This window comes from Lasioglossum baleicum, chromosome 10 (assembly GCF_051020765.1).
Source record: "Lasioglossum baleicum chromosome 10, iyLasBale1, whole genome shotgun sequence".
Taxonomy (NCBI): Eukaryota; Metazoa; Arthropoda; class Insecta; order Hymenoptera; family Halictidae; genus Lasioglossum; species Lasioglossum baleicum.
Genome location: NC_134938.1, coordinates 6,127,903 through 6,148,611, shown reverse-complemented (window position 1 = coordinate 6,148,611; position 20,709 = coordinate 6,127,903). Strand labels below are relative to the sequence as shown.

Here is a 20,709-nt window from a genome sequence, read left to right as displayed (position 1 = left end):
ACCCTGGAAACCCTCTCGAGCCAGCCAGGCCGCAAACCGAACGGCCCGTAATATATTTCTTACGCTGGCCGAGACTAAGTACGTCTTCGGGGATGGGGCTGCATCTCCTTTGTAACTGTCCTCTCGAACGTGCTCTCGTCGAACATTAGCGTCCCGAATTTATCGCGGTGACAACTGGCCAACTCCTGTCACGCGGCCGTTTAAATGGCGTCGATATTTTCCCTCGGCCCAGCTCCCTCCTCCCGAAAATTACGAGCCCCCAGCTACTCGTCCTTCTGCCTCTCCAACAAAATATAAATGTCGCGAATATACCGGAAACACTAAATATATGGGACAGCCTACGTTTCTTCCTTGCTTCGTGTTGTTTATATGTATACAAAAATTTAGGTATCCATTTTAAATATTGTCGAAGACCTTCATATGACCTTCCAGCCATCCGTCTGTGTGTTCTTTCCAAGTAGTATACTAATAATTTACTTTTGTCAATTGGCAGCATTTTCACGATTATTTTTTATTCATAATTATATTATTATACATTTTGGGTAAACTTTACTCTACCGGACTGAAAATTAGTACCTTTCTCCTACGAATTATGATGTATTTGGTATGTAATCCAGTAGATTTTTACCCGGCGCGGATGCAGATCGAAGTTTCGATCCTCTAGGATGAATAGTTAAGGAGCTATGGTTGTTTAAAGTTGAGCTTTTTTGACAGATAAGGGCGCCGCCATATTGGTCCCTTAACTGTCAAGAAACTGGAAATATGCTCAACTTTAAACGACCATAGCTCCTCAACTATTGATCCTAGAGGTTCGAAACTTCGATCTGCATCCGCGCCGGGTACAAATCTACTGGATTACATACCAAATACACCATAATTCGTAGGAGAAAGGCATAAATTTTGAGCCCGGTAAAGTAAAGAGCAGCCTACATTTTTCCTAACATCAACCAATTACAGGTATAGTATACTAATAATTGAATTTGTCAACTGGTGAGACATTTTTACGAATATATTTTATTCATTATTAGAGTGCGGATCTTTATGTAAAATAAAAAATGTTTCCCTTGTTTGCAAGACACAGGTGCTAAATAAATATCTCTTTCATCATTTAATTATCTTATTAAACTGGAATTAATACACTGGTGTCCTTAAATCATTTTAATATGATCACTGCTTTAAATTGCGCGTAGCCATTTTTTTCATAAATAAAAAATGCCTGCGTTGTTTGCAAGACACAGGTGCCAAATAAAAATTTCTTTCATCATTTAAATTGCTTTAAATTGTGCGTAGCCTTTTTTATAATGAATAGACTAATAATGAATAGACTGCATAAAATCCGCAGTCTCTATTCATAATTATATTTTCATTAATATTTTTACTTCACATTGTTCTGGTCCCCACGACGCGACGTATTCGTTCGCCCACGTAAATCCATGGAATTTTATGATGAATAAGTTTGGAAGAGTTTAGGATACCATGGGACGTAACAATCGTGAAACCCGGAATTGGTCGATCGACTAGCGTTAATTTCCGGGTTTCGGTATCCCGACAGATCCAAATTCACTCGGATTAGACGCATTCTTGGAGAGCTACTGGTACAGAATTCCACGGGGCAAAGTAACCGCCTCTGTTTCCACATCGCGTCAATATTAAACCGAACCGCTTTTGCGAACGGGGCCGACGAACATTGGGAATTTCGCTGAGTTTTGTTCGCTTCAGGTTTTCCCTATATTGAAGAGCAAAATATCGAACACGCGTTTAGTTATTAGAGGATTCGAGAGAATTCCAGCGAACAAAAATTCAAGTATTAAGCCGAAGCGCTGTGCGTGGCTTCGAACAGCCATCCGGCGGACTTATTCTTGGTTATACTACTGAAAACTGGATTCCAAAAGGGATGCTTTGATAAACTGATACTGTGATCAATACTGTTCTAAGTGATGTAAAAATTGAATGTAATATTAATTTTTCGTTTATTGTTCTCTTCTGCACGTGGTGTCACTTGGAAAGAGGTTCTTCTATGTTTTCGTGTAGAAAATCATTTATTTTAAATTTTTACTTCATTGAATATAATCTTTTAATTTTTTTTAGACTTTTATTGACTAAAATATTTCACTCCGACTATTAAGAAAGTTTTAAGTACTAAGGAAATAGTACAAGATCTTCCATTAAGATTCGTTATGTTGAATTATGAAAAAACGCCGTTTTCTATATAATTTTTTAAACAAAAAAAAACCACGTGTAGAAGAGTGACACTTAGAAGTATACTGCGGATTTTATGCATTTATGAAGAAATTGGCTGGGTGAAATATAAAACAGTAGACGATTAGAAAAATTTCCGAGTACTGTAATGTTGTTTTCAATGTAACGAAGTCATTAAGGGATGAAAATAATTTTTATTTTATTCCTGTTTTCCACAATAAATGCAGAACATTCTTATTTTGCATAAAGACCCGCAGTTTACTTACAAGGTATAAAAATATCACTTTCATCTACACGTGTAACTCCACACAATCATATTTTCCCACACGACGTTCCGACTCGAAGTTGCGTTCGGACTCGTGTTCTGACAATTAAAATTCCAAACACAACCTTGGAACCGTGAAAAAATTATTTTTAACCAATCGTGGATCTAAAGAAATCACGGGATGCTCTTTATCTTTACCGGACGCAAAATTTGTGCCTTTCTCCTATAAATTATATAGATCGAAGTTTCGATCCTGTAGGATCAATGATTCAGGAGTTATGCTTGCTCAAAGTTGAGCAGTCTGCAGTGTTTTTGACAGGTAAAGGCGCCGCTATATTGGTTTGTAGTGACGGTCGCGCGCCGCGTACCGAGTTGGTTGGTGATTAGGTCGGAGGGGGGGGCGGCAAGGGTCGGCGCCAATATGGCAGCGCCCTTACCTGTTAAAAACACTGCAAATTGCTCAACTTTAAACAAGCATAACTCCTAAACCATTGATCCTACAGGATCGAAACTTCGATCTGCAGCCGCCCCGGGTACAAATCTACGGGATTTTGAGTCCGGTAAAGTAAAGTTTACTTCACGAGTGTCAATTAATGAATATCTCTAGTCAGTAGTAACGACATTTGCTGAACTTATTGAGCTGCATGGATATGGAAAACCTATTAGCGACGGCAGGAGTGTCAGTGTAACAATTAACAGTCTCCGCGCGACGATAGTTATAAAAAGAGGACCGTGTAGATAGTTTCTGGCAGAGATAGAGCCTGTCTCGGTTGTCAATCACGGCGTTGAGAACTTTGAGAATTGTACGGAAGTTCCGGAGGCACGTAAGAGACAAAGGTGTGCTCTTTGGCCCTGTCTGAAACTATTACCACACTTGATGCGGCGCGTTCAACTGTCTTCCGAGGGGAGCGACGCGATGCGCCGAGGACGTCGCGCATAAAACGACGCATGGCGTCGCGACGCCGAAATATTTCGCGGCAACGCATATTAACGTGGGTACACACGGGCCGCTCACGTGCAAACGAGCCCGCAAACACTCGGGCAAACAAGAAACACGAGCCAGCTGGTGCGTGTAAGTATGTACAAGTTGCAGGGTACGCTGCTTTGACACTGATTTTCGGCTGATTTAGGGGACCCGCCGCGCCGCCGGCATGGAAACGCGAAACTGCTCTTTCTCTCTCTCTCTCTCTCTCTCTCTCTCTCTCTCTCTCTCTCTCTCTCTTGTGTATACCAACCACTGCCTAGGGCAGTTGTCGAGTCAAAAATTGAGATGCCCTAACAAAACGGTAGATTATTTGCCCCCTTTTCTTGTTATCTATGCGCAGAGCTCCCGTTGCTCTCGGAATAATACGCCAGAATTTGCTCTTCCTATTGTTGACGACGTATCATGATGACGTATAAATGGACTGCGGATCTTTATGCGAAATACAAATTTTCTTCGTCAATTAAAAAAAGTTTCTTCATATCTTTAAGAATTTAACATTTTATGTCTTTCCTCTGTTTCAATTTACACTCACCCATTTTGTCAGAAATCCATAAAATCCACAGTTTCTACATATACAGTGACTCCCACTAATATTCGGACAGTGTTAAAACCACCAAAACTTTTTTAATATTGGAATGTACGACTTGAAATTTTTTGGAGAAGTTAGAACAGTTGGTTTGCTACACAACGTGACAAAAATTTTTGAAAAAATCTGCAAGTTGTCGGAGAATTGCAGAGAAAACACTAAAAGTTGTATCTTCCAACTTTTTTATGTGGGCTTGTATGGAAAATTTAGAAAACACGTTTCGTAGATCTGTGTCAATTAAATATATTCTGAAAATTTCGTGAAAATCGGTCGACGTTGTAATGAGCTACAAACGTTTAAAGATTTTCACGATATCCGGCCTATAAAAATTTTCAATAAAAATTTCGCAATGCATATAGTTGACACGGATCTACAAAACGTATTGTTTAAATTTTCCATATAAGCCAACATAAAAAAGTTGTAGAATGCAACTTTTAGAATTTTCTCTACAATTCCGACCAAATGCAATTTTTGAAAAAACTTCTTTTTCACATGCCGTAGTAAACTAAATTGCTCTAGCTTCTCAAAAAAATTAAAATCGCATAGTCCAATATTTAAAAAGTTATGGTGTTTTCAAGAGTGTCCGAATATTAGTGGGAGTCACTGTAGGTTTTTCATTCATGTTATGGGGGTGAAAACAGCCTTCAAAGTTGGGGTGAAAAATCCATTTTATTGATTATCTCCGAAACTATTAGTTCTAGACGAAAATTTCAAGATGCAATTCGTGCGTCTTTGAATGACAAATCTTTTCGTGTAAACTGATTTTTTTTTCAAATAATGTGTTTATAAAATATGTTAAAAATTAATAATGTTTGGTCTGCACTTTTCCTTGCATGATCAGAAATTTTTGCCTTTTTCCTATGTAATCTAGTAGATTTGGGTGAGAAAATGGCAGCACTTTCTCATATACTTCTGATGAATTCGTACATTCTACGAATGGAGAATAGATTGTAAAGATGCATCCATTATCCAACGAACTTATTTCTTTCGATAAAAATTTGGATAGACTTTCCTTTTTCTTCCTTTCTAAAGTAACATACAATTTTAGCGATCCGTGAACCTAGTATCAAGGAATCACAGTACCCTCGCAATCAGAAGTTAACTTCCCTGGGACGTAGTATCAAATCAAAAGGGCCAGGTCTGCGGATCTGTTTAGTGCTTCGAACTAAGGTCATTCCACCTCCGCTTACGTTCATTTGGGACCGGCAGTAGGAGGAGGATTCAAACAGATACACGTACGAATAGATTTATTCAGCATCGGGGAATTATTGACACCGGCGGCTGAGGGTAGCCTCGGTCTTGAAGAGGTGGCTGTAAGTTTGCCTATTCGCCGTCCGAAAACAGCAATTTTCGAAGCTGCTGCTCGGAAACTCAAACGGCACTCGTTTGAACAAAGTCTCGGGAGGTTGGGGTCGGCGGAGTTGGGTGCAACAGGATGTATGATGGTCTTGAAGTTACTTTCCCTTTGAAGAGCCGAGGCAATACCGAAACCGACAGGCCACAGTCCCGGAGGCGACCGTGGTTGCGTTCTCGCGGGTCGTTCACCTGGACCCTTGAACAGGTAAACAACAGGTTTCCATTGTCCACCGGTGCACAGTGGGACGGAACGACCTGACGGCGATCAAAAATCTGTAACTTTGCTTCTGCTTTACTGTATCGAATTTTTCACAAGTTATCAATACTAAACTGCGGATGTCTATGCTATTTACAATTTTACCACGTTTTTATTAGCTCGCTTTCTTGTTTGTCTGTTTGTTTGTCTGTTTGTTTGTCTGTTCGGTGGCAAATTTTGCAATTGATTTTAAACTAACTTCCTGATGAGCTAGAGCCTTGAAATCGGTTACATGGCTCAGAACTGGATGACAATGCATTATTCAAAAAAAAATTTTTTAAAAGTCTATCCGTTTTTTGTAGACAAATTTTGAGAAACTCAAATCAAATTGAATCTTATTTTCCGTGGTAGTAACCATTTTAGATCTGAAGTAAATTAAAATCGTATTCAATTCTGTCGTATTTTATATCCTAGCATTTGTTAAATATTTTCAAGAGCCGTAATTGCATAAAGATCCGCAGTCTAATCATTGTATTGGGTTGGCAAATAAGTTCGTTCGGTTTTTGTGATTTATTCCACTTATAGATCCCATATTATAGATCAGAACCATGTCATATATCATATGACCATGTAATGTTATAGCAAAACTAGAAGGCCAACATTGTTTTCCTGTTCAAGTATTACTTCGTTCAAGCAATTGTGTGATATTGTAGAAGCCTGAAAACAATTTGTCAATTCTTGAGACGCTTTTCTAGAACTTCTTCTAGTATTATGGTACACCATACTCGTACAAAGAGTGGAAAACAATGGTTGCCTTCGAGGAGCTTTGTTTATAATATATTACATAGCGATTGAATATATGACATGTTCAGATCTTGGAAAATGAATGTCTGATAATAAAATATGAATATCTCCATACTCAATCCATTAATACCACTAAAATTAACAGAACATAATGGCTATAATGTAATGATTAGACTGTGGATCCGTATGTACATTTATTATTATTGCAAAGGAGCCACATAAAAATTGTGATTCTTTTTTTAATTACCCTATTAATCTGAAACTAATACATTATTGTGCTTAAATATGTTTAACATGTCCACTGCTTTAAATTGCACGTGCACATTTCTGTGAGAAATGCATAAAATCCGCAGTCCAGCATACAAAGTCAAAATACAAAAATCGAAAAATAACGAAGGAACGAACGATGTTCGGAGCTGGATCCTGGATTTATTTATTATGACAACGAGAGAGAGAGAGAGAGAGAGAGAGAGAGAGAGAGAGAGAGAGGGGTTGACGAGCCACGTCACACCGTCGAATTAACTCGAAATAAGCTCGAGCCCCGCTACACTTTTTGGCAACCCGGTTTAATCAGCGCAGTCGCTAGGTTCTCGAGATCCACTTCTCAAGAAATTCAAGGAATTCCGGAGGATAACAATGCAGAGAACCGTGACTGGAAAAGGACGACGGAAGTCTAACTCATACCACGGATCTTTAATTCGCGCGCGGCACAGCCTATCCTCCCGGGTAACGAGACAGAGGCGCGACGAGCGATCCTGTTATTTCAATGGATTTAATTGCGATCTTCCCCGCCCCTCGATCTTTATTAAGACGTCATCGTCGCCCGTTGCCGCGACTCCTTCAGTTTATTGTTTGCCTATCCAGACTCTCGGTCCTGTAGCTCGGCAGACGGTAAACTTTTTCATCCGCTCCCGAAACTTTCGAGAGCGAGATCAAAGGAACGGATTCACGTGTTACACGCTACACGTTCCCATCGAAACTTCATGCACCAATACGACGTGACAGAAATTGAAGAAACTCAATATTTCTTGCTGCAAATAACACAGATGTTGGTAATACGTACACGTTGCAACCTACTATTGATCTTCTACTCCGCGTAGAAGCTCTCGAGGAGTTCTATACACTTCGAGATCGGAAAAGGGACTTTTGACACAATTCTGCTAGTAGATTTCTCTCTATACATATATCCAGGTTCATCAGCCCTCCGAACGTATTGAAAAACTTGGTGCAAGTAATGAGTTTACCTTGAACGACCTTGAGTAATTGGAGTCACTGAAAGGGACTATCATGACGCAGTGTTGGGCATTAATCGATTAAAATTTTAATCATGATTCATTGATTAATGTATACGATCAAAAAAAGAAATCGTCGAATAATCGGCGATTGATTCAATCGATTGATGAAGTTAATCGTCAATCGTTGATTAAATGAAGAAATCGTCGAATAAATCGGCGATTGATTCAATCGATTTAATAGTTTGATTAAAAAAAGGAATCATCGAAAAACAACATAAAAGAGCACGCAAACAGAATTTGTATTATGGACTAAATGACAATACACCTAAACTCAGTTTACATTTTTTTTCAGTATTCATACAGTTCTGATTACGTATTTCATTTCGAAATTTCAGCAATAATCATTAATCAATTATCCGATTGACGATTAATAATCGTTAATCGCAATTAACGACTAAAGTAGAAATTTAATCGTTAACCGCAATTAACGACTAAAATAGGAGATTAATTGTTAGTTGCGATTAACGATTGAAGTAGAAATTTAGTCGTCAATCGTTGATTAATTTTTTGCCCAACACAGTCATGAGGTCCGTAAAAGAGAATAACACAAAAACAAGTAGTAGCGGGTTGTGCAATAAATCCCAGCGTTTTTTGTATTTTAATTTTTTACCGCAATTTTGTGTTTTGTTAGGTAAAGTATATACGGGGGGGGGGGTGTTTCGTTTATTTGATTTTATTTGATAACGGAAATATCTGGTGACGCACTGAAGTTGCGAAAAAATTATGTTTACAAAAATTGTTCGGTATGAAGGGTACAATCATATAGTCTAATTTTTTTGAGGACGAGAATGGTAGGGTGGGGGGATTTCAAAGTCAAATTAAGTTTTTTTAATGGAATGTCCTATTTTTCATGCCATAGATCGATAGAGTATCAAATTCTGAGTATGAAAGTGTTGACCTTCATATGTCCTAAACCTAATAGTTAACGAGATATTATTCAAAGAAGAAAGAAAATTGTTTCGACAATATCTCTATCGATCTATGGTATAAAAAAATAGGACATTCCATTTAAAAAAACTCAATTTGACTTCGAAGAAATAACATACAAAAAACGCGGGAATTTATTACACAACCAAATAGTTCATTTTAGTAAATGGAAAGCGCGTCATTCGAAATAATCGCGGACATCAAAATGAAAGTTAATAGAATTTGAAATAGACAGTACACATCGCGTAATGAATTAGTTAATTTAAGCAAACACTGCGAGTAAAAATGTTGGTTTCCATGAATTTCCAAGTGAAACGTTTTAGAACCGTGTAGCCGCGTGAAAGCTTAATGACCATGAAATAGAGTACATGATGTTATAAATGATCGATTAACCGTTCGTAAACAATTTTTCATGGCTTTTGAGACCCAAGTGTCCCACATCGTCTACATAAAAGTTTTAACCGCCGTTACAAAGTGCTGTTATAAAGCTTACTTAAAGCTCAATTTGTCTATAACACTTCCGGCTAATACGTCGAAAATACAATGGTGTAAAAACAAATGGAATAAAATCGATTTTTTCAAGGCGTCGCAATAGGAAAACCCTTTCACGTGATACATGTTACACACTTCCATCAAACATTCAAGCTCGAGTATAACCTGACGAAAATTGAAAAAACTCAATATTTCTCGCTGCCAATAACACAAGCGTTAATTAACTGCACCTTTTTCGCGCATTTCACATATTTTTTTATTCAACAATTGCGAAATTTAACGTTGAGAGCGTTCGTTATGGTCGAAAATCTGTTGTGAATTCGATGAGGCTGATTTTCCAAATGAATTTATTGTCTGTATTGAGTTGGGTTTCTCTTTTTGTTTGTCAATATATGTATTGTATCCAATAAATTACAAAAATATCGACTTCAGGCGGCTTCTTTTCAATCGCAGAAAAATTACAACATATACAGGGTGTTAATTTTAACTCGAGCACCTAAATTATTTCCGCTCATATTGAAAAAATTCCTAAATAGGATGTCCATGATTTTATGGCGTGCATCTGGTAGTGATAAAAAATAAATGATTACTTTAGTACGTCCTATTTAGTCATTTTTTCTTACTTTCAATAGTACGGAAATTATTTAGGTGCTCGAGTTAAAATGAACACCATGTATACATAAATATTTTTAAAGATTTCATGTTCCTTTCATCAGGAATTCAGTGAGTAAAATGATTCAAGATCATTCAAGGTCACGGGAAGAGGAAACGTATAAATTCCTAATGAAAGGGGCTACCATCGTAGGTATTTCTAAATAAATTTTTATTGAATAAAATACCTACTTCAATGCAAACTGAATATTTTCCAGTGTAGTCGACACCTTTGTGTACGCTTGAAGTAGTGAATTGAAAGTTTTGAGACTATACGTGTCATATGCTATTAATTCGAAAGTCAAAGAGCAGTGATCCGATTTAAAAAAATTAAACTGTTCACCAAAAAGATGGTCTACAGTGAACTAACTGAAAACATAGGGCGTTCCAATTAATAAAGCTCTCTGTACCTTATGATTAGACTGCGAGTCTCTAATTAACTGGTACGGGTAATTTAGGGAGCTGTGCGAATAGTCAAATAGTACGGCGGACAAGAATAACTAAAAATCTGGGTTTTTTTGAGTTTGCAGTCGGCAGTGTGAACAGAGAGTTACCATCTTAAAAGAAAAACTTCTGGCCGTGGGAAGCGAGGTAGAAGGGCCGGACGGAGTGATTCGAAAAGTGCCTCGGGGGTTACAAGCACCGCGCAATACATCTCTCGACTGTATCCAGCCCCAGTAATGCACTAATTGCTTGCCTTTCTCCAATTATCGGTAGACACCAGTAATTAAACACTCGTCGTTCGAAATCATGTTTGTCCGCGTCTCAAACAACCCCTTTGAGCGGGGGTCCCGGGTCGAACAGCATCTTCGGTGCGCGATTCAGTGGATACCACTCGACAACTGGAGCTGGGAAAACAAACAATTTTCTTTCGTCATCAAAAGACGAGTCCTTCTCTGGTCAGCAAACCTAGCGAGACCCTCCGGATTGTCCCGGGGAATTTATTCTCCGTCGAACTCTCTTAAAATTCCACCCTCGGCCGGTCTAATAAAGTAGGAGCTTCAGTCTGCGATTGATCCGACCGGCCCGACAACTTTCACAGCCGTGGCCAGACCTCGCCAACCCTTTCGCTTGATAATTTCGAAAATTCAATCTGACGTGTCAGCGCGCCGCAGGGTGAACGCCCTTTTTGTTTATTCCAGCCATTCGGCGAACGACTGTAAACAGACAGGCATCGAAGGGTTGTCGGGGAGTAAGACGTTCTCCCCAGGGACTTCTTGATCCGCCCCTTGTTACGTTGGCTTAACCCTTTTCTCGCTGGAAAATTTGGATTTCAGCTCGAAGGCTGAACCAACCCCCGCAAAACCTAACCCATAACCCGCGGCGATTGCTTCGGGCACTCCTCCCTTTAATTTCGCGATGGATACATGGTTGTAATTAGGATGCGGATGTTTATGTAATTTGCAATTTTTGTAGACGAATTTTATGAAAGTTGAATCAAATAAATTCTTGTTTCCTGTGGTAGTGTGTGGCCTTTGTAATTTTATATTCTTTGTCGAATTTTATATTCTAGAATATTGATGATTGTTGAATATTATTTTTGATTACTGAAGAACAGTAAGAACAGTAAGAACATTTAAGAACGTCCATACGTAATTTACAATTTGTTAAAATTGTTACAGATATAAAGAAATTTTTCTATGGTTCCTGCGTCTTGTGATTGACGAAGAAAATTATTATTTTTAATACTGATCCGCAGTCTAGTAATTATGCACGAGCGATTGGATTTTACCTTGCTATTCAAAATTTTCGACACAGGCCCAGATGAATTATTAACATTAATACCAGCAAATATAGAATCGTACATAAAAATCCTTCGAAGCATATATTTAACGAAAATTCCGGCGTTCAACACAGCAGAGGCGCAGCGATGCTCTCGATTCTCAATAATTGGGAATTTTGTTTTGTCGGCGGTTGTCGCGCTCGGCCAGCTGAGCTTCGAACGAGAAAAAAAATTGCAGCTCGAGGAAGAACGAAGCGCGCGGGAACATTTACACGAATAATTTACAGCTGAACAGAGTAGATTTTCTTCGGCTCGAAATTCGGCCTCGTTTCCTGGTGGGCCGCGTGACAAGAACGAATAACGTTTCTTCCGTCGCGTGCTTAAAATCGCATGACAAATGTCCGCATTTTCTTCCCAAACAGATTTTTCCTTCTCAACATTTATTTTCACCGGTCCCGAGATAAATCACCGGCGCGGCGGCACCACTCTCAGTTCTGGCCCGCCGATGAAATATATCGAACTATCCGCGGGATCCCGTCGATTCGAAGCATTATCGACAGAACGCACGCGGCCGGTATTTGTTTATTGTTATCCCTCGCGTCGTCGGGCCGCGAGGATCTGTCAGAATAAATAGCCGGCCCGTGTCAACTTAAACACCGATCGGCGAAATGAAAAGCAAACCTATCCTGAAAATGGCCAGACTCAAAATGTGTCCAGCATCCCTTAAGTGCAACCCTTGTGCAGAGTGTGAGATTTTTTAAAAATTCTTATTATTATTCGATAACGATGAAAAATGTATGTCTGGCACCGTATTGAAATTAATTCAACAATATTTCGCGGAGCGACAATATTGTGCGTAGGGTAACTGCACCAGTGAATGAACATTTAAGAAATTGCTCAGAAAGATATTTTATTAAAAAAAAAAATATGTGAATTAAAGGAATCTCATATATGCCAAATGGCTCCCTATACTTCATTTGTCAAAAATCACACAATGAACACAAATAAAATGAAATTATTATTATTTTTCTTTATTAAACGTTAAATAAAAAATATAAAAAATACCAGTCAATGAACACTACATTCTAGTAATTGAACAATGATGGTCCAATGAATGAACAAAATTACTAAACAATATTCTCCTATTTATTTAACTCTTTAATCACAAAAAATCCACCAGAATTAATTTTCTTCGGCTCCGTTATCTTTGTTAAAACATCCTGTCTCTTGTACCAAACCGCACCTGGAATCTCTGGCCATTTCCATACCTTTCCTTTTTCACATTCTACCATTGTTGTCCACTTCATGAACACTCTGTTCATTTACTGGGCTATGAGTAATATAATAAATATATTAACCATATAATAATATAATAAATTAGTAGTCGTGACACATCGGTAACGAACTAAACATCCACCACAAAACATTTGTAAACCATTTAAAGGAATCTGGATACAAAATACAGCTCGATGTTAGGGTGCTTCATGAGTTAACATTGAAAAATTTAATGAATCGACATCTTTGATGACCCGTCAAAAATTAAGAAAGCTTGGCTGAGAAGTTTTTACGCATTCACATTCTCTTAATGCTGTGGAGATGACTTCAAAAGAGGTCTGTAAAAATCAAAAATGGCAGAAGGTGGTTGATCAAAACGGCACATACTTGATTGAATAAACTTCATTTAAAATATGGAAAAAATTTGATTAATTTCTGCATTAAAATACGAAGAAACTTTGTCCCCAACCCAATATCTCAAAAATGGTTTTATAATTCAAAAATTCCTGTAAAGCCAGCTCTCCATTTGTCAGAAATAATATTAATTTGTCCATCATTCCAGTATTCGTATCACCTGCATTTCGTTGAATAATATTGATAATTCGACATTCATAAAATCACAAATAAAATTGGTTAGTCAATTATTCCTAGATCGATGTAATTATTCCTGTATTAGTGTGACCTTGAATTTGTCCAATAATGTTGAAAATTCGACGTTCATATTGTCCATTACTCCTACATTGTATCGACATTCCTAAAATTCATTTTACTGACCCGTATTCGTCGTCGAATAATCCGGCGACATTTAATAATTCGCAGCGGTCCGGTCCGATTCCGCGGCTCGGTAATACCAAGCGGGAACCGGTGTATTCCGGGGACTAGAGTCCGCGTTTAAAGCTAGTTAGCGAAGTAATAAAGTCAAGGTGCAGTCGGAGTGGCTAAGTGGACGAGTCAGTGAGCAATCGTTGGAATAAATGAGCGAGAGGAGTCGAGGGAATGGGGGCGAAACGCGAAGGAATGGGGTTATAATTATCAACTAAAAGTGTAGGTGCGAGACTACCCCGGTAATACCGGCCACTCCTGCAGCTTTTTTTCCTCTGGCTCGAAGTTACCGGGAGATATCGTTACAAATTGCCGCTGCAACTCGATTCCATGCAGTAATATTTACGTTCGTTCACCCTCCGTCGCTTTTATCAGAATTTTCCATCAATTATCGAGCGAAAATTGTGAATATCCGGAGAATCGTCTGCGAGTTTATCGCGAAGGGTCGCGCGGTATCTTGTTATTTTGCTGCACGTCTTTTAGGAAGCTTCTCCGAGATCGTGAGAGAATCCACACCCTCGCGGTTTGTATTTCTTTGAGCGCGTGTGCGGGAGGATCACCCTCTTGATTCCGTGTTCGGCGTGCTCGTTACTATCGGACAAAACCGGAAATCGCGAGAAGAGAATAACCCCGGGCGTGACCTGGGAAACCATCACCGGCGAAACTCCACCCCTCTTTCGCGGGGAGGTTTATTACGCTCGGCCGTTCGGTTCGGGGCTCCGTGCGGCGGCCGCGGCTATCACGGCCGTTAACCAGCGTCGATTTTTCTCAATTATCCGCTTGCAGAAAGATATAATAGCTTCCTTCCGACCGGTCCCGGTTGTAATTTGATAAACGAATATATATCGAGGCCCGGATATCATCTTGTTCGGCTTCGGGGCCGGGGTTAATTGAGACGCGCGCGAGCGGCGGATCCGCGGGCACGGCGAATTAATATGGAAATACCGGGTCTGAAACGGTTCGGTTTCCACCTCCGCGGCAAATACAATATGCTTTGTTGTATAGAAACTTGCCGTGTTGGGAAACCGGGTAGAAACGATTAGTGTGCACGGGAATACGAAAGTCTACACACGCGGAATTTAATCCTCGCACATGCTTGCGGCGTAGTCGAACAGCGCTCGTCCTGTGAGATATGCTCTTCCATCCTAATTACCTATATTATTTATTATCTATGCTTCTGTTGGAATCTGGGGAGAGCAGGTTTAGAATGGGACCAATTAGATCGTCGAATTTATTTACGATTCGCGTATACTGGCTGGCCCAAAAAGATTGGGACATTGGATGTAATTTTTCCTTTACGAAAATGTTCTCAGTCGCTTCGTTCAGGAGTCACGACGGAAAACACCGGGCCAATATGATTCTTATTAGTTTGCGCAAAATTCTGGTGAAATTCATTATTGTTTCACATGATGTTCTTAAGGATACACATACTTTGTTTTCTGTTTTTCATGGTGGACTCAGTTTCGTGGTGGAGGCAGCATCATAAAAAGAAAAATATAGGTAACTATAATCATCAACAGTTCTCGTAAACGATACACACGTAGGAAATAATTGCATCGAGGCGGAAATTGTTTCTGGAGAATACAGCATTAAGTTTATAAAGCGTATGCCCCTTGACATCAAAGATAACTGAATTACAAAGCAATGTATGGAGAGCGGATTTTATGCAGTTATAACAAACATGACTAGGTGCAATTTAAAACAGTAGAAACATCAAGCGAATTTAAAAACACTGTTATATTACTTTCAACCAATTGAACATATTAACCCCTTGCCTTACAACATCGTGTCTGACTCGTGATGAAGATTCTGAACAGATTCTGATAAAAGTGTATAGTTAATAAATTTCCTTTAAACCGAAATAAAATTCTATTTTCGTTTTATTAATATACTGCTGTTGGAGAACATGTAGGCATACAATTTATATCAATTTTCTCCCTTTTTAGGAAATTACGATTTACAAAAAAGTTCTAATCACTGAAACCGGAAGATAAATCGTAGGGCAAGGTGTTAAGAAAGAAAATCAATTTCCATTTCACTCCAGTTTGTTGCAATTCAGTCAGAAAATTTTTATTTTGCATAAAGATTCGCTGTCTAGTAATGAATAATAAAATGGGGTGGATATAAAATGCCCCTACTTGCTAGCGTTTCCAAAATACCTTGGTAGTGGCCAGGCTCAATGACCGAAGGGCTAAAAATTAATTGTTATCGATTTTAATTCTCAAAATTCAGTTTCCTTGAATTCAGTGTCGGTGAAACCCGTATCTGTGATTTTCATGGGATCCGATTGTCCCATGAGAGAGGATAGCGTTGTAGAAGGAGACTGTATAGCAGGGAGACAAGTCTGTGACGAAAAAACCGGTAGAGAGATGGGGGTGGGAGCCTCGAGCAGCACACGATTTGTCCCGGCGATTTTCTAAAAGGAAAAAGCGGATGGAGCTGCACGTTGCATATAAAGGGCGAAGCTAATGGATATCATCGAGAAAAAATTGTGCTGATCCGGTGGTGGGCGTAGCTATCGAAAACTGCTGAAGAGGCCTTTGCGCACAATGGTTTGGCCGTCGGACGGAATCGTAACTTGTCAAATAGCTGTCGATCGGTAGCGGGAAAAGAGAACAGACTTATCTGGCGTGCGGAGGAAACATGGCCGCGGGGTTTGGTATCGCGTCACAATGTTATCGTTGGGGCGGGTTTACGCTCGGCCGGTGAATAAAATTCGCGACGTGAATAAAGAACGCGGGCTGGCGTACGAGACCGATAAGGGGCCGTCTCCTTGCGAGAGCCGGCCATTAGATAAACAGATTTATTCGTGGTACACGCGAGCCACCGGCGAGAGGCTATCGAGCACGAAATTCGGATGTACACTTGTACGGCCTATCGCGGCGGTTCGTCGAGCACGCGTACTTAATCGCGGCTTGACCCGGCTCTCAAAAGTTCCGGCCGGATGAACCAGTTGTTGTTTGCCCGGAGTAGGCACCGCCCAGCCGCAGTCGGAACTAATTGCTCGAAACCTGGCGATACCCCCCCGTGCCAGACAAAATGTCGCCGGTAATTGCCCGAGAATCACAGGCATCAAGACGAACCGGGCCGCCCATGCGATCGCTGAACTCACAATTAGCCTGGAAACCGCAGACGGCATTAGCTCGGGGTTAAATACTCGCATGACGGAATCTACGTACTCCATCCCTCGAAAGAAATCCCCTCCGTTCGTAGAACTAGCGAACATACTCCTCTAATTAGGCACTGCGAGGACCGAGATTATAGCCGCTAATATTACTCTGTCTCCGTGGATTTCCGACGACAGAACTCCGATTTTACGGAAAGCAATGGGACACGTATAGGGGATTGCACAGGTATTAAGTCGCCGCTTGTGAAATGCTCGACTAATTATTTAGATGAGGCTCCTCGTCGACCATTCTCGTGACCTTGAAATGTAAACTCTCCCCTATAGGCTTTTTAGATATTTTTGGAAAACTGCCAATTCCATTACAGCGAGTTTTGGTGAGGTGTGGGTTGGCTTTTTGGGGTGGGCACAGATTTTTATTTCGAGGACAATAAAATAACTGAAATTTTTCGAATCTCTATTAATAATAACTGTACACAATATTTGATACAAATTGCAGTTACACTTTTTATACTGAAGCTAAACCAGACCTAACTCAAACTGAAAATTAAAGCAACAGTAGACTCGTTTTTCCAGGATTACAAGGGTGCGGGATGCGCGTTCTCATTTCCCGATAATACAAAAATGGGGTTTTTCAGAACTCGCAAACGCTAGATAAAAGATCGATCTAGGCCGCTGTTGCCCTCAAAAGTCCTATTTTTTTGTCGTTTACAACTGCACATGTAGCTATTTTCGTAAAGCTATGACAGCTACATGCTGTCGAATAATGCAAATTAAAATAGGACTGTCGAGGGCGATCCTGGCCCAGATTGATCTTTTATCTAGCGCTATTGACTACTGAAAAATCCCATCTTTGTATTATCGAGAAATAAGTAGGCGCATCCCGCACCCTAGTAATTCTGGAAACGAGAAGTATTTTTGCGAATATGTAGTAGAACGAAGGAAAAGTTGTTCAGACTTTTCAAACCTTGACAACATGTCAAGGTCATCAAGATCGGTGTGAAGGACCCTTTAGTAAAACACGTTCTAGCGGGTTAATTATCGCATTGTCGAAAACTGGTACCAACGATTTAATCGGAATAGCTGAGAAGGAGATTTATTACCAGCGTACATTCGTTTACCTTTCTGAACGGTCTCGTTTCCATTTTATTTGCGGGCGCATCTGCCGATACAGCGGCGTGATCACAATTCGTAGCAGAACACCGAGACAGCAGCGGCAAGAAACCGAGATGGTCGGGGAACCGAGAACCAGGGGTCATAAATATTACCGGCCGTGAAGTCGCAATGTCTAAACGCATTGGTATTCATACGGCGGAATTCACATTTTACCGAAAGTGTATAATAAAATTCCTTCGTCGAGGTGTTCGTGGTCCGATGCTCGAAGAACAACCACCGGGAACGTTATAAATGTCACTCCGTGACACGTTCGCATTACGTACATACGATATGTTAATAAAAATCGCTCGTGAAATTTCTTTGCCCCCATCACGGTTTTATGTATCGATACGTGACTATTCGCGGAGGCTTAAGATGTCTTCCGTGGGCATCCAGGGACGAACAAACTGCTCCAATTTTCCGGGGGAAAGTTAAAGAAATTATTTTTCCTCACCGTTTCTCTCAATAAGATAAATTAACCTTTTGCACTCGACAGACAACTCAGAGTTTTTTAAAATTAATAAGTTCATACTATTGTATACAATGTAATCAATCTATAGTAAGTGCACGGTAAATATAAATTTCCTTCATCCTTCTGTGAAAAGCACGGACCCTCACTGTTATAACCAAAAAGAAAAAAAGTCATGGAATAAAAAATAAGGATTATAAGTAACCGAAAATTTTGTTTCTTGTTGGTAAATGTTATCGTTCAGAGAAATTCATTTCGATCACTTATAACAGTTATCAATGAGAGACATTTATTTCGATCCCTCGTAACAGTTATCGACGGAAAAAGTTTATTTCGGTCGCTCATAACAGTTGTCGACGAGAGGAATTTATTTCGGTCGCTCATAACAGTTGTCGATACGAGAAATTTATTTCGATCGCTCATAACAATTATCGATGAGAGGAATTTATTTTGATCGCTTATAACAGTTATTCATGAAGGAAATTTGTAACAGTTATTATTAAATAGTACAACTTTCAAATGGTAGACAATCAATTATTTCATAAATTTTTTATTCATGAAATTAATTGCTACAATCAAAATTTAATGTGACAAACATGAGTTTTTCTAAATTTTCTCCTGACAAATTTCACGTAGAAAAGTAGTAGAAAAGGCTCGTTCAACGCTAACCTGAGTTGCGGGCACTATATTTCTGATTTTACCAGTAATCTATAATATTCTCGTCTATATCGATACGTTTTTTCCGAATGGAACAGAGTCGTCCGTGAACAAATAAAGTCAACAAACAGATTTTGTGTTGTTCTTATGGTCTGTTGATTCGTCTTGATGTACGAAACCTTCCCAATGAATTTCACAGGCTTGCTGCATCCGAAAAAGACGAGACAACTCAATAATTAATAAGCAATCGAAATGAATTTTCTCATCAGTAATTATTATGAACAAGTGAATAGAAATTCGATCGTCGACAACTGTTTTGAGCGATCGAAAAAACTTCTTTCATCGATAACTGCTTCGAACAATCGAAACAGTTTTTCTTCATGGATAACAGTTCTCGAAGAGGATCGAATTTTTTGAACACTAATAAATGTTACTTGTAACCAAAAAGTATAAAAATCGATATTTTTTAATCATTTTGTCCTTCGAATTTTTTTCTTTATATTTTGCGTACATTAACTTAAATTTCAATAATAATTAATCTTATATTCACTATTTTTATCGTAGAAAATTTTAGAATAACTGTTATTTTTGATCCCTGGTGAAAAGACAAAGAGATTCTAATCATGCAGCGAGGGGTCAAGATGTAAAAAGACACCTTAACATTTCAGAGATACCTTCACACCAAATTTATACCCGCCATAAAATATGTTTCTCGAGACGGGTGCGCATGTTCTACTTGCAGCTTTGAATAAAAGAGAGAATGTTGGTATACGGAAAATTGTATTTCTGGTAGTATAACCGGGTTGAGTTTGACATGAAAAATAGAAACTGTACAATTGTATTACTCGAGGCTACGTTTTTCAGAAAATCGATTTCGAAAATTCGTCATACTCACGTGAACCGATATTTACAAGAAGTAGAATCGACAGTCCATGGATATTGTTTCAGTTCCATAGTACGCGTACTCGACGAATTTTCAAATTCGTTTTCCTCAATAACACAGCCTCGGGTACCAAAATTTTATTGCACATTTTCGATCTATTTTTTCATCTAGATAGTGCGCGTGTAGTAAAATCGCACGCTTGTGAACGTAGGAAGAAACACGATTTCTGGATTACCACTATGAGGACAATGGCAAAGCACTCGTGGGCCAATTATGAAAACTTTATTCACTTAGCCTTATAATTTTACCAGAGGACGGTTATATTGTTCTTCCTGATTCGTGTATTTAAATTTCCTGTACAAGAATGATTATTCCAAGATTTGATTTACATTTTCTCTACATTAGAAAAAATTCGTAAGCACCATTTCTAGGAGTGTATATTAATTTTTTGAACATGTTCCCATAATTTAAAAAGTCTGAAAAAAATATTCATTACTAGTCACGATGAAACACAACTAATATAATGATACAAGCGTGGTACTCTGAAAACTTCACACGTGGAAGAGCAAGTGTTGAGCAGCTGTTACATGCGTGGAAACTGAATTTCAGAAACTGAGGTCCGCCCAGTAGTTTCAGTATCGGAGCGGTACGAAACTCGCGAAACGCAGTCGCTAATTTCTCGAGGATCGGCTTGATTTCAAGTCTGACTCGAATCGGCATTTTCTTGTTCACTGAGCTCTCCCATTGGCCTGCAAAAACCTGGTCCAGTTCGAATATCGATTCCACCGTAATTTCACGCTTCGAACGATTATGGTGCGACAGCTGTGGAACGTCACACACGACGA

At 39.3% G+C, this 20,709-nt stretch overlaps 1 protein-coding gene across 2 annotated transcripts in view; it reads left to right on the top strand.

The window, feature by feature from the left end:
- The window catches only part of Nlg3 (Neuroligin 3), a 453,040-nt gene that overhangs the window by 149,378 nt on the left and 282,953 nt on the right, over window positions 1-20,709 (top strand). Inside the window, exon 2 of one of the 2 annotated variants that reach the window (XM_076432164.1) lies at window positions 15,038-15,076. The exons of the other annotated variant lie outside the window; for it this stretch is intronic. Coding sequence (XP_076288279.1) covers window positions 15,038-15,076 — 39 coding nt within the window. The remainder of the gene's footprint in view (window positions 1-15,037; window positions 15,077-20,709) is intronic. 2 annotated transcript variants of the gene reach the window in all.